Source organism: Fukomys damarensis, unplaced genomic scaffold, assembly GCF_012274545.1.
Source record: "Fukomys damarensis isolate Sample0158 unplaced genomic scaffold, DMR_v1.0_HiC HiC_scaffold_9, whole genome shotgun sequence".
In the NCBI taxonomy this organism is placed as follows: domain Eukaryota; kingdom Metazoa; phylum Chordata; class Mammalia; order Rodentia; family Bathyergidae; genus Fukomys; species Fukomys damarensis.
The window spans coordinates 12,297,314-12,324,597 of record NW_022900921.1 but is presented as its reverse complement, the minus strand read 5'-3'; the positions used below and the strand labels follow the sequence as shown (position 1 = coordinate 12,324,597).

The window sequence follows — 27,284 nt, the reverse complement described above, 5'->3', positions numbered from 1 at the left end:
GGGCTCCTGTCACATGGAGAATTGTTTTCTATCTTTTCACTTTCAGTCTATGGGCTTCTTTTTGCACTAGGTGTGTTTCTTGTATACAACATATTATTGGATTTTGCTTCTTATTCCATTTTGCCAGTCTATTTCTCTTGATTGGTGAGTTGAGGCCATTGACCTTGCTGGTTATAACTGATATGTACTGACTTATGATTGACATGTTATTGGCCTTTTGTTGACTCTTTTTACTTTTTCACCTTCTCCTTTTAATTTCTTGCCTTGCCTATTTGATTTGCTCTGTTGGGCCTCATGGTGTTGCTGCCTTCCTTGTCTTTTTCTAGGATCTTGTTTAGAATTCCTTGTAGTGCTGGTTTGGTATTCATATAGTTTCTCAGGTGTTCTTTGTCGTGGAAGTGTTTTATTTCTCCATCCATTTTGAAAGAGAGTTTTGCTGGATACATCAGTCTAGGTTGGAGGTTGTTCTCTTTTAGTACTTGAAATATCTCATTCCAGGCTCTCCTTGCCCCAAGGGTTTGTGTTGAAAAGTCTGCTGTGATTCTGATGGGCTTTCCTTTGTATGTGATTTGTTTCTTTCGAGAAAATAATTTGTAAAGACAGGCTAGGAGAGTGTCTTAAGTCTTACAGACTTCATTACTTTCATCATTTTTAGAAAATCCTCTTTTAGCTAGGTGTGATGGTGTAACACCCATAATCCCACCACACGAGAGGTGGGGGCAGGAAGACTCTGACTTCAGTGAGAACCTGGACTACATCCTAGTGAGTTTACAGCCAGAGGCCAGCCTGATCCTGACTACTAGATCTCAAAAAACATAAACCGAAAAAGTCAGTGGATGAAGTGTAAGACTTAGCATAAGCTACAACTGTGTGGAATGGATGAGTACTATAAATTATTTGTTTAGATTAGTTTTGTAGTTCAGAACTGACCATCTTGAGTGATATGTTTACCTAGGTCTGCCAGACCTAAAATCTAAGACTCAATCCTGCCAGAGAATATCAGCTTTCTACTTTGGAACAGGATGTTAAAATACAGTTGACTAAAGTGATATTGTAAATGTAATAGAGTAGAATAAACTTCAGGAGTATATCTTTTGAAATTTAAATTTCATAATTTTGATTGAAATGTGCTTACTCTAATAAAAGTATCCCAATTTTAAGATTAGCACTTACGCTGTAATAATTCTGAAATACAGATTTTAGTGTTGGCTTGATCTTTAATCTTAAAGCATTTATTTTTAGTAGAATTTAATATCTGAGTTTTTAAAAACTACACATTTTTTCTGATTATAAAATCACAGTGTTCAATGTAGATAATTTTTGGAAAATGTAAAAAATTAAAGGTAGTAACAGTCACCTGAAATTATATCACCAGAGACTTGTTAATATTCTGATATTCTCTTCTCATTTTTTCTTACCTTGCAGTTCTCATGCTTTTGTGAATACAAAAGAATAACTATAATGACTAAACAGTCACTGGCTTTCAGCCCCTCTTGATAAAAGACTTCTGTCCTCCTCTAATTTCTCAAAGTCCCTGAGTTGTTTCCCAGAAAATCAATCTTCTTACACTTGTCTTCTCAGTTCTTGCGTGTTTGATTTGCTTTGTTCATAATGGTACTTGGTGGTTTCTCTTACTTTTTAACTCTTGCTGCTATTGTTGCCTAGGGTGTATCCTCTGGTGTCCAAGTTGTACACCAGGAGCTGCTAGAGTACTGCTGCATTTCTTGTCATTCTCATGTTACTCACCTCAAGCTGTGTTCCACTGAAAGTGGAGACATTGACTTTGATTATTTTATGTCACATACATATATACTCAGGTTGACTCCTTCCTTAAAACAACTGAAGTCTTTTCCTGTAGCATCTCTCCATAAAGCCTCAGTAGGAGTCTGAGGACTAATTCTGACCCAGACAACTTGATGTCCTTCTCATCCAGCATACTAACCCAAACCCCATACACAGTGTGTTCCTGTGGTGTTATCCAGGCACCTCTGAATCTCACTTAGGCTTAAGCTGGAATTAACTCTCTGTTTTTGTTTTGTTCATTGTGAAAAATAAATTTGTAAAGCATATGTAGTATTTAAGGTTCAGGTTTTGTAGTCACCATTGTAGTATCTAGATAAGTGCCTAGGCGGTTAGAGCCGTTTGACATTGCCATGTTGTGTCTTGGGAAGCAAAACTAACCTTAGTTGAGAACTACTGCTATAAAGGAATTTTTAAAGTAAATTTTATCATTTGTATACCAAACTTTGTGTTTTGACAGGAATAAAATTGACCTGTGTTTCGTGTTTTCTTCTTTTGAACATTATCAAATCCAAGTATCAAATATCTAGGGGGCCAGAAAGGACCTGGAAAGAGAACCCGAGTTTCTAAAGAATTTAAGTAACCTTAACTAGATGAGTAGTTCAGTTGCTAGGATAGTGCTGAGGGTGCAGTAGGTGTGTATGTATAGTGCATACTTAAGTACAGCTATTTGAACGTTCTAGTTTCTGGGATCTCTTATCCTGAGTGGTGCTTTTTGTTTGCTCATATTGCAAAAGAGAACTTGTTTTGTATGAAAGAAGACTAGATTTCTTTGGAATGAACAACTTTTGAAAGTTTAAGTGGCCAGAATATTCAGATTGTTCCTGGCTTGTCCAGGGGTTGAGTCAGGTGGCTTAAGAAACTATTATGTAAAAGTCTTTCATCAGTTAATAGACTAGTAAGCTCATAGGTTTTGTTGTTTATTTTTGTAACTTCTATGCCTTCTTATCGTAAGAACTTTTCTAACTGCAAGCTGTCCTTTTTCATACAGCCTACACATTACTTATGCCCCCAAACAATTTCAGTTAAAAGGGAAGACATTATCCCAAAGGACTAGAGAACATTTTGAAAGTTTCTGGTTTATTAGTGCTCAGGGTTGATTGTCAGCATTCTGCCAGTCACACAGGTGAAAAAAGAAAAAGGTTTTAATTCAGTAACAAATAGGTTGGCAAGAATTCTCACTTCTGATCAACTTAGTACATGTATTTTACCATTGAAAATTTATGTTCCTTTTGAACAGCTCACCTGACACTTAAAATATGTTATAAAATGACGTTAAAATTAGAATTTTCTTGGCTTTTACCTTGAACAAATAGTTGACTTAAAATGACTCACAAAATTTTGAATAACTCTTCTGGGTCCTTCTTGTAGTTTACTGTTTTGTTTATTTATTTTATCTTGTGAGTGACCCTACCTGTTGGGACTAAACCAAAAGTTTTCATTGCTGAATGAGATGCCCTAAAGTTGTACATTAGTTAGGCATAGAGATTCTCATTATATTGGTCATACTTTACTTCTTCTCTACAACCTTCTCATGCAGTCTCCAGAATCTTTGTTCCATAGTGGCTGCATAGCATGCTAGTTACTTTTGCCCTCACCAGTAAAAGACTGCCCTCTGGCGCACTCAGCTCAACTGGCCCAAAGAGTTGTCTGCTGGCTCTCTGGGCCTGGCTGGCTTTACTTATGTGAGACTTTTAGGTTGGTTAGACAGGGAGTAGTCTGAAGGACTGTCTTGAGAAAGAGGATTTGAAGAAAAGGGAAAGTGTCTAGGAAGTATCTATGGAAGATTTAATTGCTAGAGTAGGTTAATTGATGTATGGGATCATTTGGATTGGAATGGTGAAATTTGCATCATTGGGAGAAAACAATCCCTAGATTCTCAGAGGAGCTTGTGGGAAGAAATTGCTTCCCATTTGTTGTGGTTATGGCTTAAAGGTTGATCACTTTATACTGGAATGTAGACCTCCGTTAGTTTACTATAGTTGTTGCAAGTAACAAAGTAATAAATGTACAGAAAGTGAAAAAGAATAAAACAACCCCGAAATGGATTGGAAAATAAGAGTCTTGAAAATAAAGGAATGGAAAAGAGTTTAATAAAAGAAAAGGAAATTGGTGCATGAAAATCTTTTATAATCTTATAGAATAGGAAGTAAAATAAGTGGTCTTTAAGATGGAGTAAAAGAACTAGCTAAATGAAATGAAATTAACATAGAAGAGATTGAAAGGAAAAGTTTTTAACAAGGACAATGAATTTAAAAATAATTTTTAAATAACTTTGTAATCATCACAGCACTTCTCAAGTCATTAGTTATAAAATTAAGTATTGGTCCCCTCCTAATTTTTAAGCTTTACCATAGCAGGATCTAAGTCTTAGCTGCTGTAATACTAACAGGCCCTAGCAGTACTAGCAACATACTCTATACAAAGTAATTTCTTTGAATTAAAAAAAAACACAGAGCACGTTAATTGTCCTTAGAAGTCTTGTTCTATAATTTAAGGTAAGGAACTAAAAAAAGACAAATTTTTTAAAAGTAGATCAACTAAAGCTATGAAAAAGAATACAAAATAATGAAAGTCCCCCACTAAGCAGTTTTGTAGTGTTGAGTTTGCTGAGTTATTTTATAAAGCATCAGTAATATGATAAAATCAAACAGGAGAGCAAATGTGATGGGAACCCACTCTACATTCCTTTGGTCTTTAGTAAGAGAGCTGCTGGGGCTGAGGCGCTCCTGGGGCACCTTTTGGCATTTCCCTCAGGGTTAGTGCTCTTGTTCCGATGCATCTTTCTAATTGGGGTAAAATTCACACAGTATAAAATTAACCACTTTAAAGTGGCATATAGTACTTTCATGACTGCATCACCTTTTCTTAATTCCAAAATATTTTAATTACCCCAAAATAAAACCCAGTATCCATTAAGGAGTTACCTCTATTCTTCCTGACCTTAACTCCTGGCAACCTCCATTCTGCTAAGTTCTGGGTTTTACCTGCTCCCTATTTTAACTGAACCTTAGGATATTTTATTTCCACAAAGAACTTACTGGGCTTTAGAATCTTAGGTAGTATTGAGACTCAGTTTTGTTTCTTTTAAATATACATTTATTTCTTTAATATCACTGTTTACATGTATATTTTAAACTTTATAATTCTCTTAATTAGCATTCTATTTTAGAACTGTAAGAAATATAATTACTTTGGGGTTACCCATAATGATCAGAATTTATGTGTTATTTGCAAATATGGCGTTTGTATCTCTTCACATTAAAACCAGGTTACTCAGCCATGGCATGATTGACATTTTAGACCAGATAATTCTTTGTGTGGAGAACTGTCCCATGTATTGTAGAACACGGGACAGCATCCATGGCTTTTACCACCTCCTGAGTACCGCTAGCACCCTTCCCTCCTCAGTTCTGGTAGTAGACAATGCAAAATATCCTCTTATGAGCACACTTGACCCCCATTGATAAACATTCCTTAGAAATTGACTTTTTCTTGAATTAGAGAATATGAATACATATTCATTGCATTAAAAGCTGTTATTAGAGAGATAGAATTGCTAGATTAGCTATGGAGCTTAGTTGGTTATCCCTTAAACTGTTCCTGTTCTTTAAAAAAATAATTTTAGTTTTACAATTAAAATCAGTGGTTCTTTGCTGCTTATGTAAGAGTCATTTTTTTTGCTATGCTATGCTAAAGGAATTCAACTTGATTGCCTAACAGGAAATAATTTTACAAAAAAACTAAATACACAATTGAGTTAGTTCAGAAATGCTTGAAACATTCAAATTATTTTAAAATGCAGTGAATGAAGCATTCAACAATTGAGGATTTTTAGAAACAAATTTCCCTTCTTTGATTCAAAAATAACAAGTATTTTCTGGTAATACCACTTATAACAAAATTTTGTTTTTGTGATTCCTGTATATATTTTCTGTTTAAAAGATTCTTACGTTACTACTTAAAGCTTTGTTTTTTTAGTAGTCACATGTTAAATGAGCTAAATTTAAAAAGGAATATTTTGTGATTTAATATTTGTTTCAGATAAGTATTTAGCGTATATGAGTTTATAATTCTCATCATAGATTACCTGTAGATTTGAACGTAACAATATTTAAGGATTGTAATGCTATGAATTTTTCTAATTAGTTTTCTGATTGGAGTGTAGTTTTGTTTATACCAGATAAAACATAATTGTGAGAAAACTTTGGGGACAATAAGGTGATAGTTAACCGAGCTAAAAGGGGGAAAGGTTTAATGTATTGTTAGTTTCAGGTAATTAGAGTTGAGAAATGAGATCTCAACTGGCTTTTTTCTGGGTATAAAATAATAAGGCTATGGAATGAAATTAAATCCCATGAAGTGGAGCTGTGGTAGCCTTTTCTGTGTTGTAAAATTTAGTTTCAGTTAATAGTGAATTTCCAGGGTATGGAAGACAGAGATGAAGGCTGTACCTAATAGAATTCTTCATAAAAGTGCCCTTAGATATAAAAAGAAAAGCTACTAACGTGTTTTATGAGACTGATGTGATTGAACTGCTTATTTATTCTATACAGTACATTCTTAGCATTTTTCTTTTTTAGGGACTATGTTAGGAGCGAACTGGAGTCTGCCTATGAAGGACCAATGTATTTGGAACCTCTTTCCATGAATCGGTTTACCACAGCCTTAATAGGTATGTATTGATAAAAGAATTAAAAGTATGGGTTGGAATCAACCATCCTTAATATTTTATTATAAAGTTGGTAAATATTCACTTAAAGAAAAATTCAGTTATTATGGCATCTCTTTATAAATGCAGTCATTGTTTGTTATATTTTCTTAGTCTTTTTTTCCCCTGTGCATAGGTGTTGAGTTTTGTGTTTATAATTATATACGTAGTGGATAGTTGCTGTTGTTTTTTAAAGTATATTTTATATCTTGTATAAGTATTTGGGAAGATTAATTTTTTAGCCAGAGCTTATTACTACTTTGAAATATTAAAACACAATGCATGATATCTTAAAACATTATTGTTGTTGAAAGTCATCACCTGCTGTCAAAAAAAATAGCCATCAAGGCTTGAGATATTATTGAACATTCACATAGCAGAGTGTTAAAAATAGAAATATTGACTGAGGCCTAAAACAATACAGATAAAATCTGAAGTGAGCTATCAGACCCTTATCATGCCAGAATTCCATTAAGGAAGGAAGTGAGAAAAACCCATTTTGTGATTCTTTAACTTATGTAAAAGATATTAAAAAGTGTAATATTTGAGATTAAAAAAAGATTTCTTGAAATGGCTTTGTATTCTGAAATATTTCCCCAGCTTCTGTGGCTTGGCTTGGGAGGATATTGTGCTCTAACCTAGGCCTGCAAAATACAGAGGTGCACTGCCCAAATCCCCGTCACATGTGACTTTTCAGCCCTTGAAATGTGGCTGTTCGAAATTAAGATGTGCTATGCATACACACCCAATTTCTACTTATACAAAAGGCCTTCCAGTTTTTACTTTAGCTTGACTGTACTGCATATGAAAATATTTGGTATATATTCAAGCATATTAATTTCACTTGTTTCATTTTACTCTTTGGAAGGAGGCTGCTGGCATTTTAAGTTATAATATGACTTGTTTCTAATTTGATTTAAAAGGATGGTGACAGGCTGGGTGCCTCTAGAGTTTTTTTGACTGTGAAGTGAAAATGCCTCGTAGGATTTTCCTGCATCTTCTGATCTGTGGAGGCAAAGGATGAGTTTCCTGAATAGAAAGGTCACAAGAATCTTTTGGATTTTTCTTAGTGTGTGCTCTGCCAAAACGAGCACTCTTAGGTTCCATTCAGAAAGGCCATTTGAAGCTCAGCGATTTGGTGGCCTGCCTTGCAAGCACAAGGAACTGAGTTCAATCCCCGGTACCAAAAAAATAAATAAATAAATAAATAAATAAATAAATAAAGGCCATTTGAAGGATGAGGAGATCTTAACGGCCTTCGAGCTTTCAACTTCCCCAGAATTGAAGATAGAGTAAAACATAGCCAGTGTATGGTGCATACCAAGCACCAAATATGCTGAAGGGGAGATATGAACGGTGATGGCAGCAGTCTCAGAGGAACCCAAAAAAGTGCCTGGGAGAAAGGACATGAATCAGTTTTAAATATTTGGAGTCTAGAGAGCACCAACTTCTTAATATTATGAGAACAGCCAACTAGGAACTTTGCTGTGCCTTCTCCTGTCCTCTGCCTGCTCCATTCCTGGGTGAATCAGGGTTGAGAGAAAGATGTGTTGGGTTAAAAAGAGGAAGAAGCTAACCACAGGCACTCCACCCCTTGTTCAAATTGCAGGCTTCCTCTGTAGTGCTATAGGAGGGGAGCCGAAGGTCCAGTAAGCGAGATTTCTCAACTTTAAGTCACTTCTGCACTTTGGATTATTATTAAATGGAGACCGAGAAACTTAAACTAGATTAGAAGTTAGGAGACTTGTCTTAGCTTTCCTCTGGGGCCAATAGAACGACTCATCTCCTCAAAGTAGATGTCAAATCAACAGGAGACAAAATTGTTAGTTACTTTATCACTGTATCCCAAGAGTTGGGTTTTTTTGGTACTGGGGATTGAACTTGGAACCTTGAGCTCGTGAGGTAGGCAGTAGAACTGCTGACCTAAATCCCTGGCCCCTGGTATTTACAATAATGATAACACTTATGGACATATTTACAAGATTAGAAAGCTTACAAAATTTTGCTGTGGGTGCATCTTAAAACAAGCCTGAGAGATTTTTCCTTATCTTCTTCGGTCAGTGGCTTATGTTCACTTATTTACTCCTCTGTTTCAGTTAATAAGAAATAATATTCATGAATTGTTAAAAGACACTTTTCTTTTGACTTTTATTTAAAGTTCTTCCACTCTTTCTTCCACTTTAAAATAAACTTAATGGAAAAGCATTTGAGTATACCATGATTTTTTAGGATTGCAGAATTTTTTGGAGCTATTTCTAATAGTAGAACTCTGAAATCCAGAGTATTTTGTGATTTTTATTTACTCAGAATTATCTAGTTGGAACAGGCACAGGAAAAAACAACTCTTTTGGAATGATAAGGAAGATCCCACTAACAATATGACTCCTTCCTTCTTTCACCTAAACAACATGAATGGTCTCTGAAGACCTACATGTCATGTGAGTCATGTTCTTCTATGAAAGAAGATAAAGAAGCTGATGATGTCACAGCTAAGCACTACATTTGCTAACATAGGCTGATGGGAATTTCAGAGTTGGGGAAGTTTACATTGCATGTGAGGTAATTTAAGTATATCTCTGAGTACAAGAAAGAAAGATGTGCCAGAATTAAAATTTCTAGTCATTCCTAGTACTAAGGCATTTCCTTTGATCCCTTTGATTTAAATTTTTTAATGAAAGAAGTAGACTTATTTTTGTCATTAAAAACTACTGCAATTCTGTGATAAAAATCACCCATCCACACTTCCTGTTATCGTTCACTAGAGGTCTCTTCCTCCAGCTCATGATTTCTTCCCTCCTGTTATTTCATCCTTTTCTAGAAATAGCGTTAATTGAATTTCGATCTCCTACATTGAGCCCCTAATTTCGTAGTGTTGATATGTTGTATTTTTCTTATTTTGAGCTGTTTCTGTCATTTTTTTTTAAACAGGGAGTGTATTTTTGTTTTACTCTCTGAGATTTTCCTACTTTTATCTTTCAACCCTTTTGTTGTGTTTTAATTTCATTTTTTTTGTATCTTAATCTTGTTTTCATTGAATGCCTCTTATGGCCGTCTTTATTTTCATAGATACTGTTTATCTTTTTAAAACTTTGTTTTGCTTTTTGCATTCTCACCCTTCAGATCTTTTTCTGTTTCTTTGTTTTGGTATTGAATTGCATGAGAGCAGTGTTTCTGAAGCTTAATTTAGAATCATCTAAAGATATTTAAAAGTAATTACTCATGCCTAGGCTATATCTGAGAATGATTAAATCATAAGTTTTATTAAATGTGTAGGAGTTTTTGATTAATCATTTATTTTAAGGGAGTTACTAACTTGTCATTGGAATCTCTTTAGGGTTTTACCAATCTGTGTGGTAACCATGGTGGCTAATCAGTTAAGACTGGCTTTTTGGAAGGGTGCTGTAAAGCATTAGTCTTTGTAAATCTTTTGACTTGGACAGGTCAGCTTCTTCAGAAAAAAATCTGAAGGTAGACTGGTGGCAGTGGCTAGGGAACTGCTGAGAACTAAGTAAGAAGCTTATAACAGCAGTGCTTGGGAACTGGGAGAGCCCGGCTTTTGAGATGCATCTTCCTCCTATTTTCAGTTAGGCACCTCACTTCTCCTGTGGGCCCAGGAGCCTCAGTTTCTCCATCTTTGGAGGACAGACTTCTCAGAGTATGGTGAAGAGTAAGGGCTAAAACCTCCAGGGAGAGCCTCCTGTCTCTTGTTTTCTGCCTTCCAAAATGTGTTGAACAGTCTCTTTTGGTGGCCTCTTTATTGTTTTCTTTACTGTTAGGAGTTTCTCTCTTCCTATACACTGATGAGTATTGTTCATATTGTTTACTAGTCCTTTAAAGTCGAAAGTTGATGCTTTGTGGGAGAAAAATACCATACATTTCGTAGTATAGTATATCGTTTTAAATGTGTAGTATATTGAAATGGTTGCCAGTGTTGTATTTTTCTAACAGCTGAATAAGAACACCATCAGAAATCCCCAAATTTTCTTTTGCTTTTCACTGGCAGGTAGAAAGACCATCTAACTATATGTTTCTTGGTCTGGAAGAATCCCCAAGAAATTTCTTACAAAGCAGTAGTCAGTGAAATGGAACAAGGTTGTTTTATCATCAGAGTAGATGATTAGAAAACACTAGAAAGTTCCTACATAAACCCAAATACAGTATATTGAAGATTTTAGAGTACAAAGTAAACATTTCCATGTAATCATATGCATAGACTGAATTTGAAAAGCTAATAAGTAGTGTGACTAGTAACTACTGAGCACTTAAGAGGTTTCAGATAGAGTGTTAAGGATTTATATTTAATACTTGATGGCTATGGTATGCACAATGCTGTTTGGTGGCATTTTGTTTTGTTTTTGAAAATTTTTGAAGCAAAGCAGTACATTATAGATACACATATTGGTAACATTCATCTTATGGAATTTGTATATATACATGATACAGCTTACTTCTTTTTTTCCCATTTCCCCCCTCTTTTCTTCAGCCCTTCTTTCCCTCCTTTAGAAAAGCTTTATTTCCATTTTTTCCTTTTATTTTATTTTGTTTGTTTTTTCTTTCCTGTTCCACTCCACCCATTCCTTGTTCCCTTTCTCATTTGAACATTTTCTTCCCATTTTCTAATATCTATTGTATGTTTTGATCCTTATTTCCAGTTTCAGTTTCTCACACCAGAAAAACAATGTGGTATTTAAACATGTGTTATCTCACTTAACAGTGTGGTTTCAAGGTGCATCTATTAACTAGAAATGTCTCAAGCTTATCCTACTTTATGGCAGAGTAGTATTCCATACCACATCTTTATCCATTGATCAGTTGACGGACACTTGGCGCTATTTCTAAGATTCAGCTACAAACTGTGCCACTATAAACAGGGTGTATATATCAGTGTGATGTGATGCTTTTAATTCTTTTGGGAATATATTAAGAAGGGGAATAGCTGGGCTGAATGGAACCTCTCTAGGTTGGTTTTTTGAGGAATCTCCACACTGATAATAGCCACAGTGGTTGAGTGGTGGCATTTTAGAAGATTGGGGATTTTCTTTTCTTCTCTGTATTTCCAATTTTCTGTAGTTATTTTGTATAATTCTCTATGAGAAGAATTTGTTTAAACGTCACAGTTTTAACTTTGATAATTAAGTTATGAAGCTTATGTAGTCTCATAAAAAATAAAGATCCAAAAATACCTCAGGATAATTCATCTTGTTGTATTGTGATTTTGGACAAGTAATTGCATCACTTAGATTTTATGCTTCTGCCTGTTATTCAGAACAGTTAAATGTTGAGTACTGTTGGGGAAGGAGCTATATATTAGGTGTAGTAATTGAATTACTGTAAAATTCAGTTAGACATTTTAGAAAAAAGTTTCTTCATGTTACATATGCCAACAGAAATATGATGAAGACCAGTGGAGATTTAGGCTGTGTTTTCCACATTGACTGTGGGGAATTACTATTCAGAATTCACAGTACAGTATGTCACTATGGTCAGGTGAAATTAAAATTTGATTTAAAACACCTAGGAAATCTTAGCTCTTCATTGGCTGTTTTATCATCCAGTGGTATTTTTTGTTTTGTTTTGTTTTATTTGTGTTACCAAATGCTCAAAATTAAATGAATTCTTTTCCTCATTTTAGGTCAGTTGGTGGTATGTACCTTATGCTCGTGTGTCATGAAAACCAAGCAGATTTGGCTGTTTTCAGCTCATATGCTTCCTCTGCTAGCGCGACTCTGCCTTGTTCCTCTGGAAACTATTGTTATCATCAACAAATTTGCTATGATTTTTACTGGATTGGAAGTTCTTTATTTTCTCGGGTCTAATCTTTTAGTACCTTATAACCTTGCTAAGTCTGCTTACAGAGAATTGGTTCAGGTAAGACTGATAACCATGCACGGGTAGATAAAATTCTACATAAATATTAAGTATTTAGTTTTTTTTTTAAATTTCATTGTCTTAGTTTTGTAACATTCTTTCTTAAATTTTCAAAAGAGAAGCCCAGTTTTTAGCTCAGTTAAGAGCATCTGAGATTTCTTTCTTACAAAGTTCTGTTGAGAAGATTACAGTAAAGGGAACCTGCTCTCTCGGAGCAGACTTTTGGATTCATACCCTGAGGCTGCTGTTTACCCTATAACCTTGGGATGATCACATCTTCAATTTCTGTGAAGTGGAGCTAATAATAACATAGTACTTTTCCTCATTGCATTGCTCTGAGATTTAAATGAGTTCAGTGCCAGGCAGATAATGTTCAGTGTGTGTTAGCTATTGTCATAATGACAAAAAAAAAAAAAAAAAGAAATACCTGAGGATCAAATTCTAATTGTTCTGCCTGTAGTCCTCCTGTGACTTTTCCTTCCCTTTGTTCACCTAATTTATTTAAACTGAAAAGCTAAATAGTTATAGGTTATATTATTATGGATTTCTTTAAAGAGCCTAAACTAATAACAGAACTACTTTTTTGCAGTAGTCTTCCTCCCATTTTCAGCCTTTGCTCTAAGACAGATTACTCCCAAATACAATAGACATTTGGGGGATAAATGTTTCTGTTTGCTCTGTTAAAGTTCAGTGTGTAAGATAAATACTTAATCCTGATGTTAGTGTAAAAAGAGGATGTTAATATGGTCACAGTCTTCTGCCTCTTCAGGGGTGTGTATGTGTGTGTGTGTGTGTGTGTGTGTGTGACTTATGGTATAGGAATCTCTCAGAATGACCAAACCAGTATTACTGAGAGAAGTCTTCACTTGTGGACCTGGGACAAATCATCCAGAACAAATTCTTTAATTAAGTTCTAGGCCTTAGCCAGATTCTACCACCTTTCTTCATCTTAATAATTAACGTGGGCAATTTCCCAGAAGTAGATCCTTTCCATGCCATTAGTGTAGAGACACTCATGGAAAAGGGCTGTACGTAGTTATTTTCAGAGTGAGAATAACATTTAACATTTTTGTTGAATTTTGTTTTGTGGAGCTATCCTCATTTATAGTATTCAATGAATCTTGAATATTAAATATGTAGTTACCAAGACAGTCTCCATTTTAATGTCATGTTTATATTTCCTTGGTTGCCATATGATTCATATATCACTTGTCATAGTAGTTGGAAATAAATTGTAGGTTGTGAAATTTGTTCCTTGGGAAGAGTTGAATAAGCAAGAAATGGAAATCATCAGGCTTTTTAACTGGTCTGTGCCTTGAGTGGAAAATAATAAACCTACTTTCTACCTATCAGTAATCAGTTTGCCTTTAGTAATAATAATAATATATTGTAGCTAGTTAGAAAGTTACTTAAATTTGTTTCTGTTTAAGCATGTAGCACCAGTCCTGGCTAAAAAATATTTTCTAGTTGGCAAAGTTCGAAATTATAAGTAGGCTTCTGAAAAAGCATTTGTTTTACAGATGAAAAAATTTAAAACATAGACTAATCTGCAAGTAAATGTATTTGAATTTAGTACTTAGAAATCTCTTTTACAGTTTATTGAAACATCCTAGTATCACACTGAGAAATTTCAGCAAGTTGTGGACGGCTGCTGTGATAGGGCTTTAAGGCTGCCTGGCAGAATCCTCCTGGATTCCCAGGATCTGGTACCTGGCTTAGTAACTCTAAAAATGTAATTACATCTGTGATCTTAGATTGAATGAGATTTTGGGAATTAATTCTTGCTAATCATTTTTATAAGAAATTGTCTTATATACTGGAAAAAATTTGAGTTAGAATAGATTGTTACCTCTTTAATACACACTTTTTCCTGAGTTAGTGTGCTTGGCCAACCAAATGAATTGAAAACTATTGCTTGATGAATACACAGGAGCATGGGGAATTAATTTGTCTGGGGGGCAAATTATCTTTGCAGTAGTCAGTTTCTTAGTGTTCAGACAGAAGTATTTATTTATGACTTATTCCTGAAAAAAAACCCTGAAAATTTTGTACTTTTACATATCCTTTTCTCTTGGTCAGTTAGTATTGTGTCATTCAGGCTGATCTTGATTATTTTGATTAAGACGTGAGTGTTTACCAAGTCTCTTGAAAATGTCTTTGAGGTAGTTTTGTCATGACCAGGACCATATTTTGACTTTATCCCTGAGCTTTTAGGGCAGTTTGCTATCACTGTAGAAGTGCCCTTATTGAATGTTAATAATGCAAAAAATCACTACAGTTTAAAAGCATGTTACTTACTATGTGTTGAACTAACTTTAAAGAAATTTAGCTGAAAAGAGCTCACAAAAAGAAAAGCTATTTTTTTATTGTATGTATTTTAAACACTTTTGAGTATTTAAAAGTGTCCATCAAAGGTGATACAAGGTGTCTTCCTGTCTTATTTTCTTATCCAGGTAGTGGAGGTATATGGCCTTCTAGCCCTGGGAATGTCCTTGTGGAATCAACTGGTGGTCCCTGTTCTATTCATGGTTTTCTGGCTCGTCTTATTTGCTCTTCAGATTTACTCCTATTTCAGCACTCGAGATCAGCCAGCATCACGTGAGAGGCTTCTGTTCCTTTTTCTCACAAGGTAATTAATTAGGGACTGTGATATGTATATCTATGACCATAGGAAGAGAGAATGATGTAGGTGTAGTTAAGTTTTGAAGATTACTTTTATATATCGTATTGTACCACTGTGGTAAGATTTTCATTCAGTAGGGTATGGCAGTGTAGTCTGGCAGTGTAGGAAGATAATAATAGAAACATGTTGGTATATTTGGATGCAGTGGGAACCAAAGTACAGAACATAATTGGTGGAAAAGTACATAAATAATGAAAGTATTTTTTCAATTTTTAATTACCAGATCAAAAAAGATAAAAAATAACCATTACTTATTGAGTATTTGTTGTGTGTCACATCTAAACACTTTGCCTCACATTTAATCCAGCAATCCTGAAAGATAAGTACTTTCATTGTCGTTATTATTATTTTATATCTGAGGAAATTACCAAGAGTAACTTGTCTGGATGACTCTTAAAAGCTGAGCTGGCACTCAGGCCCCATCTAAGTTAAGACTGAGACTTTTCTGGATATTTTAACTGTCCTCATTTAAAGTTTTGCTTCAGTACTAAGATACAAACAGTTGGTGAAATGGATATATCATAATACTTTAGTGTTTTACCCCTAAAAGTCCTAGGACTCGGTTTTTAAGATTTACTTTAGGTTTTATGTCTTTTTTGTCATTTGAGTCGATTTCTTATCCCAGTATCTTTAGCATGAACTTTTGCTAGATCCACATTCCTTTTTTCAGGCTTAACCTTGAACCACAGGCCCTCAGTCTAGCACATTGGTATACAGAACATCTTGGTTCCCTGGTTCATTGTCACTTCAGAAGATAAGAATGAAAACCTGTCTTCCTGGAAACAAATAAAAACCAGATAAAAGTTTTGAGTTTTAGCTAATAGAGCCATTTCTTTTCAGCCATCTGGTCCTATGGGAGACTGTGTACCTAGTGGTATAGAGAATAAGAAATTTAAGACAAGTCCTAAATTAGCATGTTATTTGTTAAGATTGAAAACATCATTGAATCTAAGTCAATAAATATCTAAATTAATCAATAAAATGCTGCCAGTCCTTTTTTTAAGAAGTCAGAGTTTGTGTTTTATGAAAATAAGTTATCTTTTTCATGTAAGTTAGCTTATATAATAATGCAATTAGTTGATATCTGTCAGACACATTTGAATGATGAATTCATTATTAAATAGGTAGTATGTTTCTATTAAATATGGAACTTTATGCAGAAATTTTAAATGATCCACAAAGTTACTGAATTTAAAGAGAGAAAATTCTGTGGTTAATAGCTGCAGTGTGGAACTGCAAGTGATTATGCTTTAAATCAGATTGTTTCTCACTGTAATGGGCAGATTAAGATGTAACATAGTTTAATAGGTTCAACAAGTCACTGAACTTAGAATTTGAACTTATTTGCAAAGTAAGAAAGATAATAGATTTTTTTTTTTTTGGTACTGGGGATCAAACTCGGGTCCTTGTGCTTGCAAGGCAGGCCACCGAACCGCTGAGCTAAATCCCCGGCCCCTGTAATAGATTTTAGATATCTTACTATAGTAAATTTTCTCTTCTATTTCTGAACATAGCTAAGATCGATCAATTACCTTTTCTCAAGATGGAAATGTTTTGATTTGGCTTTTAATTGAGAAATTTACCATATTGGTTCTTTTGTTAATTTGTGTTTCTGTAAGAGTTTGATGTCTGTCTGTCTTGATGCTTTTGCGTGCCAGGTTGTATTTTTATGTTTCCTTACCAAAAACAACTTATTTACAAACTGAGGGTTGGATGTTTATCAGAATACCCTGACTAAACAAAAAACATGTATATGCAGACAACTGAAAAACAAAATGATGTTTTTTTAACAGACAGAAAATAGAAACTAAAATCAATAAATATGTCACTTTTTGAAGAGAATGGGGAAGAAAAATTTTAACAAATTTTCCCAGGTCTTTCCACTTCCCTAAAGCAAGGTTGAAACCTTCTAAATTCGTTAGTATGCTCTCTTTGTACCAAAATATTTTCTGAGGTGAGAGAAAAATGATCGTAATCCTCTTGAATGTGTAATTAAATCATACCCTTTGAGTGTAAATGATTTCTCTTAAGTGTGGAGACAGGTATAGAAATAGAGTGAACCAGGGCTGGGGATTTAGCTCAGTGCTTCTGCCACCTGCCTTGCAAGTGCAAGGTACTGAGTTCAATCCCTGGTACAAAAAAAAAATGAGAGTGAATCCTCAGTGAGATTTTTAGACTTTCTTTCACTGAGAAGGAAATAAAATCTTAGTATTTTCAGTCATGATTCTCATTTTTAACACTTATTTAAGTAATATTTAATGATTGCTGTCAGAAAAATGTCAAGCGTTTTAGAAATTGAGATTTGTAAGAATGTCATAAAATTAATTATTCCTTTAGCTGTCCATTACCATGAGTTTTGGTCATTCTGGCGCCTTAAAGGAAAAAAGTCTTTTCTCCTCATCATTAATATACAACATAGGTCTGCATAAAATTAGATGTTTTCACATAGAAATCAGCTTATAAACAGTTGTAAAGGGAAAGGTGATTATACAGCAGAAGCATGAGCTTGTAAATTTCAAGCATTAGTTTGCTTGCTATATACTAAGTGACAGACATTGATTTGCTTGAATGAATTCCTCATGTATATAAATAAATAAAATTCTAAGTTAAAATATAAATGCAAAATCCAACTCATTAGTATGTAATAGTTCTAACTTACTTATTCCCACATGTTAATTTTTAAAATGTTCAATGAGCCGGGGATTTAGCTCAGCGGTTTGGTGGCCTGCCTTGCAAACGCAAGGACCCGAGTTCAATCCCCTGGTACCAAAAAAAAAAAAAAATCAATGAAAATATTTCAAAGCTCGGGGGGGGGGGGGCATTTTACCTTTATAAATGGTATGGCAGCAAAATTTTTGGTAACATTTTTTTTTTTTTTGTAAAATTTGATATTAAAATTTTAAAATGGTTTCGGACCTGTTTGTAAAGTAACCCTTTAAAAAATTACTTATCTAAACCTAAATTAAAATTTGAAATTCAGGGCGGGGAGTTACTTGCCTGCCTGGTAATCTCAAGGTCCTGAGTTTGATTCCCTGTATCAAAAAAAAAAAAAAAAAAAAAAAAAATTTAAATACTAGTACCGTTTGATACTTTTGTAGTTAGAATGTCCACAGAAGGGTTGCTCCATATAGTTTGGTGATATAATGAATTTTAACAACTATATTTTCAGTACAGTCTGAACAATTCCAGTGTCCATCATTTCTCAGAAAAAGCAATGGATAAGAGTACAAGATTCTTTTGAATACTTACCAGCATGTTAATTATGTTTTTAAGGTTTAAAGCTGATTTGTACTGTATTTGGAGATGGTGGATAATTACAATTATAATATGGTACTATATGTACAGGCTGTCTCCTAAAGTTAGATAAAATATACTTTTGAATAACATAATTTAAATTATGTTTAAACTGATTGGTTGCTTTCACCTGAGATTCTGGTTTGAGATGATTTGATGAGGATGTAATCACGCTTGGGTATTTAGAGGCTTTAAATGCTTTTATTCGAAATAGAAGATTTATTCTGTTAATATTAATTTCCCTCACTTTTTTTCAGTATTGCTGAATGCTGCAGCACTCCTTACTCTCTTTTGGGTTTGGTTTTCACGGTTTCTTTTGTTGCCTTGGGTGTCCTGACACTGTGCAAGTTTTACTTGCAGGGTTACAGAGCTTTCATGAATGATCCTGCCATGAATAGGTAAGTTTTCTTTATTTGAATATATCTACTAAGTTAAATCCTATGGATAGCTTGAGAAGTAGCCCAGTGAGTTTGTTTCATTCATGAATTTTAAGAGGAAATGAAATTTTGAGTTTTTCTTAAGTAGTTATATTTGGAGTAAGACTGTGAAAACAAATTCCCATGTAAAGATGATGTATTTTAATTGTATGTATGTTATGGTAAATACTGGATACTTTTCCTTTTCTACATTTATTTAAGAGATTTTTTTAAAAGCTTTATCCTATCTGAAGTTTAAGTGTAACTCTCTTAAAAGTTTGATTTCTATGTTACATAATTTTTGTTTAGTTTTTTTTGGTAAATTTTAACATAATCTGAATACTACATACTGCAGTTTCAGAGGATGTGCTAATGAAAATACAGGATAGTTAGCCTTTTTGTTTTGTAATCACTAAGATTCTAGAACTTTTCATAATTTCTTTTCATGTAGGATTTAATGATTTCATTTATATAAGTTTATGTAATCATTTCTTAAAACCTTTCATTAAACTCTTAAGATCTTTGGTTCATAATCTTCCTCCTTATTCCAGCAACAACTTTAAAATGGAAAATCAGGCAGAATGATGGGAAAAAGAAAAATAATTCTTATAAAAGTACAAAGTTCATATCATTTACAGGTTACAGAATGCAGAGCGACGGCTCCATCCTCTTACATCCCATTTCCTTTCCCCAAAGGCAACTACTTTAGAGAATTATTTTATTTTTTATAGAGAAAAGTACATCTGTGTATATTGGGGTTTTCTTGGTTCAATTTTATATACTATATATACTATATTTTACTCCATAGTATGTTTTACAGGGAGTTGTTTTTAATGTCAACACATAATATATCTCATTTGATGAATGAATTCCATAATATAGATACATCTCTTTCTTGTTGTTTTGCTTTTAGAAAATAATGCTGCTGTGAAATCCTTGTAGTGTCTCTTTTTTAAAACCTTCAGTAGGAAAGTTTCAGGCCACTAAGGCTGAGGTAAAATGAATCCCCTCATCAGCCATTTCCAGTCTCATGTCATATGTGCCCCTGTCTTTTCCATTCATCCTGTCTCCATCCCCACAGTGCCATGGCTGCAACTATTTGGAGACAATCCCAGATCCAATATCATTTTTTCCTAAATATTTCAAACTAAATCTTTGGAAAAAGCATTAATGCAATAGGATGATTGTTCCTAATAAAAAAATCGTTTCATATCAAATAACTACTCAGATTTCCCTATTTAATTTTGTATTTTAAAATTATTTTTAACTTGATTTTTTATAAGTGCATATTTGCCATACATCTTGATTACATTCTTCATAGGGAATTTGTTCCTATACATAATATATCTTCTCACCTCTCATTCCCCTTCCTTCAACTCTTCTTCCCCTCCCTATTTACAAAAGCTTTTTTTTTCTTTTTAAAAAATTCCATTCTTTTTTTCCTTTTTCCCTTTTCTCCTTTGCCTTATTCCCCTTTTCTTTTTAATTTCTTCCTTCTTCCCAGTATCGATCCTCCATTATGTTTTTTATTTACCCTTTGGGTTTCTCACACAAGAATGAGATATTTAAAGTTGTGTGTATTGATGTATTTCACTTAAGATTATGGTATCGAAGTGCATCCATATTCTTACAAATGACTGATTTATTCTTTTTGGCAGAATAGTACTCCATTATGTGTAAACAGCCCATTTTCTTTATCCATTCATCTTTGATGGGTATGTGGTCTGTTTCCAAGATTTAACTATAATAAATAATGCTGTTATAAACATATGTCTGCAGATATCACTGTGGTGTGATGCTTTTAGGGGAAGAATACCTAGAAGTAGAATAGCAGGGTCAAATGGAACCTCTAGTTTTTCTTGAGGAATCTCCATACTGATTTCCATAGGGGTTGTACCAGTTTATATTCCCACCAGCAATGGAGAAGGGTTCCTTTTCCCCCACAGCCTTGCCAACATTTGTTGTTGGTTGAATTCTTGATGATAGCCATTCTTTCTGGAGTGAGATAGAATCTTGCTGTTACTTTAATATGGATTTCTTGAATGACCAGTGATGTTGGGCTTTTTTTCATATAATTATTTGCCATTTGTAGTAATTCATCTGAGAAATGTCTATTCATTTCAGATGCCCACTTGGGATTGGTTCTTTAAATTTGGGGGTGTTTGATTTTTGAGTTCTTTATATATTCTAGATGTTAGTCCTTTGAGGAATAGGTGGTAAAAAATTTCCCATTCTGTGGGTTGTCTCTTCACTCTGTTGGTTTCCTTTGCTATGCAAAAGCTTTTTAGTTTGCTTATTTAGTGATTCCAGTTGTTACTTCCCTTGCGATAAGGGTTTTGTTCATAAAGTTTTGGTCCACACTTATGTCTTCTAAAGTTATACCTATTCTATCTTCCAAAATACTAAATGTTTCTGTTTTTATTTTTAGATCTTTGATCCACATAGTGGGAGGCATGGCTTTAGGTTCAATTTTTGGCCAGTTTTCCCAGCTTTGCTTATTAAAGTGGCTTTCTTCAAGCGAAGGTGTTTGGCCCCTTTGTCAAACAAAGATAGGGTAGCTGATTGTCCTTGGAGTTGTTTCTGCGTCTTCTGTGCTGTTCTACTGAGCCTCTGGTCTGGATTTGTTGTTGTTCTTGTTTTGTTTTTGCCAGTACCATGCTGTTATTATCATGGTATCTTTGTGGTATTTCAGTATTATGATGATCTCTGCCTTGCCCTTGTTGCCCAGAGTTGATTTTGCTATCCTAGGCCTCTTCTCGTTCCATATGAATTTTTGGATTATTTTCTCTAGTTCTGTGAGGTACGCTGTTGGTATTTTGATTAGTATTGCTTTCAGTCTGTTTAATCGTTTTGAAAGTATGGCCATTTTCACTGTGTTGGTTCTGCCTATCCAAAAAATGAGGTATATTTCCATGTTTTTTTATCCTCTTTAATCTCCTTTTTGAGAGTACTGTAGTTTTCAGGTCTTTTACTTCCTTTATAACATTGTTTACTAAGTATTTCCTTTTTCTTGCTGCTATTGTGAAAGGTATTGTTTCCTTAATTTCTCTCATTGAGTTCATTATTGTACCAGGAACACTATTGATTTTAGAGTGTTAACTTTGTATCCTGCTACACCTCTGAATTTGATTAATTGTAGGAGTCTGTTGGTGGAGTTTTTGGGGTCTTCTGTGTAGAGTATCATGTTATCAGCAAATAATAATTTAACTTCTTTCTTTCCTATCCATATTCCTCTTCTTTTTATATACCAATGACTGAACTCAGGTCCTTGTGCTTGCTTGGCAGGCATGGTGCCACTGAGCTACTTATTTCTTTCTCTTGTCTCATTGCTCTCCTAATGTTTCCAGAAGCAAATTGAACAGGAGTGGTTATGATAATGGGAATATTTGTCTTATTCCTCATTTTAGAGTGAAAGCTTCCAGTTCTTGACCAGTTAGTATTATGTTGGGCATTGGTTTGTCATAGATGGCTTTTATGGGAATGAGGTAAGGACCTTCTATTCCAATTTTCTGTATTTTTTTTAAAATCATGAATGGGTATTGGACTTTGTCAGATGCTTTTTCTCCATTCCTTTGAGATGATCATGTGATTTTTGGCCTTAGTTCTGTTAATGTGGTGTATTACATTTATTGATTTGCATATGTTGAGCCATCCCTGCACCCCTGGTATGAATCCTACTTGGTCATCTTGATGATTTGCTGTATTCTGATTGCTAGTATCTTATTGAGGATTTTTCCATCTTTGTTCCCTAAGGAGATTGGCTTGTAGTTTTCTGTTTTCATTGGGTCCTTTGATTTTGCTGTCAAGGTGATGCTTTCTTCTAGGAATGAGTTTGGGAATACTGCTTCCTTTTCACTTTCATTAAAGAGTTTGAAGAATATGGGCATTAGATCTTCTGTAAAGTTCTTGTAGAATTCAGCTGTAAATCCATCAGGAACTAGGCTTTTCTTTGTTGGTAGGTTTTTAATTACCTCTTTGATTTCACTGACTGATACTGGGTTATTTAGAATTTTTTATCGTTTTGATTCAGCTTGGTAACTCATGTATCTAGGAATCTATCCATTTCTTAGTTTTTCATCTTATTAGAGTACAGATTGTCAAAGTAGGTATTAATGATCTTTTGGATTTCTGCAAGATCTGTTGTAATTTCGCCCCTTTCATTCTGCATGGATTTGAGTTTTGTTTTTCCTTATTTTTTTTTATAAGTTTGACTAAGGGTTTGTGAATTTTATTTCATATTTCAAAGAACCACTCCAGTTCACTGTATTGTTAGTCTCAATTTTATTAATTTCTGCTCTAATCTTTATAATTTCCTCTTTAATACACGTGTAGGGTTTAACTTGTTCTTTTTCTAGAAGCTTGAGATTCAGCATTAGTTCATTTATTTGGTCTCCATTTTTCTGATGTGGTAATTCTCAGCTATAAATTTCCCTTTTAAGACTGCTTGCTCTGTGTTGCATCTATTCTGGTATGTCATATGGCATTACTTTTTAATTATAGAAACTAATTTCTTGAATTTCATTTGTGATTCATTTGTTGTTCAGGAAGATAGTAATTTCCACATATGTCTGTGTTGTTTTCGTGGTTTCTTTTTGCCATTGATTTCCCATTTCATTGACTGAAAGTATGCATGGGATTATTTCATTTGGATTTACTTTTTCTTTTGGTACCGGGGATCGAACTCGGGTCCTTGCACTTGGAAGTGCAGGCAGCAGAATCACTGAGCTAAATCCCTGGGCCTCATTTGGATTTACTTAAGCGTGCTGTGTGTCTGTTTTGTAAAAAGTCTTGTGTGCTTCTGATAAGAATGTGTATTTTGATGTTGTTGGTGGAATACATCTACTAAATATATTTGTTCAGAAGTTTGGTTCAGCTCTGATATTTCTTTGTTGTTGTTGTTGTTTTTTTTTTTGGTCTGGTGGATCTGTTTGTGACAGTGGGATATTGAGGGTCCCCCATGACTCCTGTATTAGTGCTTAACTGATTTTTTATATGCATTAGTGTTTGTTTTATATAGTTGGGTGTGCTAGTGTTTGGTACATTTATATTTATGATTATTGTCTCTTCCTCTGGGATTGTTGCTTTAGTAAGTATATTGTATTTTCTGATCAGTCTTTGTGATCAGTCTGTTCAGATCATTGTGTTTTCTGATCAGTCTTGGCTTGAAATCCACTTTGTCTGTAAATAGACCGGCAACCCCTGTTTTTGTTTTTTCCAGGTTCTTTGTCACATGGTGTACTGTTTTTCATTTTATGACTTTCAGTCTGTGAATTTCGTTTTGAGTTAAATGTGTTTCTTATGTGCAGCATATTGTTGAGTCTTATTTGTTGATCCAGTTATTGGTGAATTCAGACCATTTACATTAATGGTTACAACTGATACTTTTGGACTTATTGTCACTTTTTTTTTCTTCCTATTGTTGGCTCCCTTTCTTTACTTTCTGTTTAATTGCTTTCCTTGCCTGGTCGAATGAATCCTGTTGGGATTCTTGGAGTTATCTTCATTGTTTTTTCTAAAATCTCCTTTCTGGAGTGCTGGTTTGGTGGTCGTGACTGTCCTCAGGTATTCATCATGGAAGTATCTTATTTCTCTATCAATTTTGAAAGATAATTTTGCGGGGTACATCCGTGTGGGTTTTGGATTGTTTTAGAGCTTGAGATATTACTCCAAGCTCTCCTTGACTTTGTTTGGAGAAGTCTGCTGTGATTCTGATAGGGTTTTCTTAATAGAAAATTCATTTTAACAGCTTTCAGTAGTCTGTTCTTTTGTTGAATTTTTAGCTCGTCTATTTATTTATTACTCTCTACTCTAGATTTACTAATCACTTCCTTCGTTGTGATCATCATTTCTCTACTTAGCTGTTTTGGTTGTGGGACTTACTAATCTGCTCTGTTACTTCTGCTGCCACCATTTTATAAAATTCAGCTGGGAGGTTTTTTTCTTAAGCAAAATATTTAGATACATTTTAGATATACGTAGGTAATATTCATCTTAGGGGATTTATGCTTGTATGTGATATATTTTGCTTCTTTTTTTTTCCATTCCCCTCCCCTCTATTTGAGTCCTTTTCTTCTCCTTATTTACAAAAGCTTTGTTTCAATTTTTTATTTATTCGCTTTTTTGTCTTATGTCTTTTCTTTGATTTTTTTCTACATCAATTCCTGTTTGATTTGCCTTGGGTGAGTTGGGGATTATGAGTTGCATGTTGATTCTGTGTTTTCTCATTTTTTTAAAATTTGTTTTCTGTGTTGAGGCTTGTAAATTGCTTATGGTAGGTAGCTTTATTACTATTTTGAGACCTCTTTAGAAAAAGAATACTTTGCAGAGATGTCTTCTTGGCCAAGCCGGTGTGTGGTTTTTGAGTCTGTCCCAGCATCCTGTGTTTTCAGTTTATTAGAGATGAAGGGTTGCTGCCTGTTTGGCCTAGCACCCATTTGTTTGGTACTGGAATATAGTGTTGTTGATGACACCCAGACAATCTAGGTATTGATACCCAGGAAAGATCAATTGATCACAGCTATGTCACCTTGGCTCATGTAGTACAGTCGGTAATACCAGTAGCACCTAACACAGTAGAAAGTGACAAACTGTGCTAACTAATAATTTGCCACCTTTGACCATAGGTATAAGATTTTATAGTTATATAACAAAATCTAAGACTAAGTGGAAATTATATACAGTAAGTGTCTTCTCAATAGAGCTATTAAATCCTAAGGGGAGAAATTTTAAAAGGAATAAGAGAAAAAATAAAAATAAAAAAGAGAAAAGATTAGAAGCAAGGATGGAGGATACTACCCAAGTATTGGGAAATTCGTGACTAAGGCAGGAGGGAAAGAAAGAAGGAAAAAATACTAAGGAGAGCAAAAGAAAAACACTATTCACACTCATGAAAAACAGTAAAAAAAACGAACAACAACAAGAAAAGAAATCTCTGATTTCAAGCCTATGGTTTTATTCTGGGGTCTACATTTTTGTCTAATTGAGGGTGTGCCTCTGCTGTCACTGCTAGCCAAAGGAGGTAGTCACAGCCCAGATCTGTGCTAGATAGTCTCAGCAAGACTGCAGTAGGATTAGGGTAGGGCGCTGATTCTGCTACTTTGAAATCCACAGTTCAGGCTGATCATGGTCACCAGTTGTGGAGTTGTAGCCTGAGTTAGTTAGCTTATAACACTGTGGGTATCTCTTGCTGGCCTGACCACAGCTCTCTGACCCTGGGTGTCTCCTGCAATTGTTCCTGACCGAGTCGCTCTGGGATTTCAACACTAGGAGCCCTGAGATGAAGCCAACCCACAGCTGCTCTGAGTCCCAGGTTTAGCTGGCCTCTCCACAAAATCCAGCCAAGCACCTTGTCCAGGGGACACAGTAGTCACTTGGACTGGAGTCACTCACCAGCTGTTGTAGTGCACAGCATTCATTCACTTCTGTGTTCCACTGGCGGGGGTTCTCCCTGGAGGCCTTTGGAGTCAGCCACCTTCACTGTGTCTTTATAGATTTGATCCTCCTCTCCCCTGCCACAAGCCAGGAGCCAGGAAGAAAGTGCAGATTGCCTCCTCCTTTTTTTGTGTTGAGATTTGTCTCTGTACTTTCTCTGTGGGCTCCAATTTTTCCTTCAGATTCTTCCTGGGTCCCATAAATGCACTTCCCTCCTCCTTTTCTTCCCCAACTTGTTATTTTCCAGTGTCTGTTTTCCCAATCTTGGAGAGGTTGATTTGTTCCTGCTTTGATCGCTTAACCATGTTCTTGGAAGCTCTTAATTTTGTTCTTAATACTTTGCCTTCCTCAAAATTCAAGTAAGACCCATGTTGGTATGTCTCATAAGTCAGTCAGTCTCTCCCTCCCACTTCCCCTGTTTTTTCCTTCCTTATTTTATTATGTTTCTTTCCCCCTTTCCGCTCTGCTGTGTAGTTCAGGCTGGACTTGAACACTGTGTAACCCACACTGGCCTCGAACTTGGCATAATCTTAATACCTCAACCTCCCACGTGCTGTGAGACAGGTGTGCACCACCACACCTGGCCTTATGTATCTTAATATTTAGGTCCCTTTTATCTTTGTAGTTTTTTTCCAGAGTCTGGCTTTTGCTCAGCGTGTCCTCATTGTGTTAGAGAATGTGTTTCACTACTCAATGTTTTTTTGTTTTTCTATGTATACCTTAATTTTTGCAGTACATGTATAAACTATCAGTAATAGTATTATTGAAAAGTATGTTCATTTAAAATTTATTAGTAGTTTTTCCCCAGTAAGATTTTATCTGTATATCTCAAGATTGGTGTGTACATTTTCTCTTACATTCCTTGTTAGTACTTGCTGTCATCAGACTTCAGCATATTTTCTAATGTGTATTTTTATTTTATTTTATTTTTATTTTTTTGGTCAGGGATAGAACTCGGGTAGGTGTTTCAAGGCAGGTGGCGGAACCCCTGAGTGAAATCCCCGGTTCTCTAATGGATATTTTTAAAACTGAGAATCCTTTGCTCATGTCTTCTTTTTTTTTTTTTTTTTTTTTTTTTTTA

The 27,284-nt window shown here is 34.7% G+C and overlaps 1 protein-coding gene across 1 annotated transcript in view; it reads left to right on the top strand.

Moving 5' to 3' along the window:
• Nucleotides 1-27,284, top strand: part of Rnf145 (ring finger protein 145) — a 45,110-nt gene that overhangs the window by 10,393 nt on the left and 7,433 nt on the right. The window contains exons 4-7 of the mRNA XM_010622269.3: nucleotides 6,384-6,475; nucleotides 12,144-12,379; nucleotides 14,833-15,008; nucleotides 18,614-18,754. Of these exons, the coding sequence (XP_010620571.1) occupies nucleotides 6,384-6,475; nucleotides 12,144-12,379; nucleotides 14,833-15,008; nucleotides 18,614-18,754 (645 nt within the window). The remainder of the gene's footprint in view (nucleotides 1-6,383; nucleotides 6,476-12,143; nucleotides 12,380-14,832; nucleotides 15,009-18,613; nucleotides 18,755-27,284) is intronic.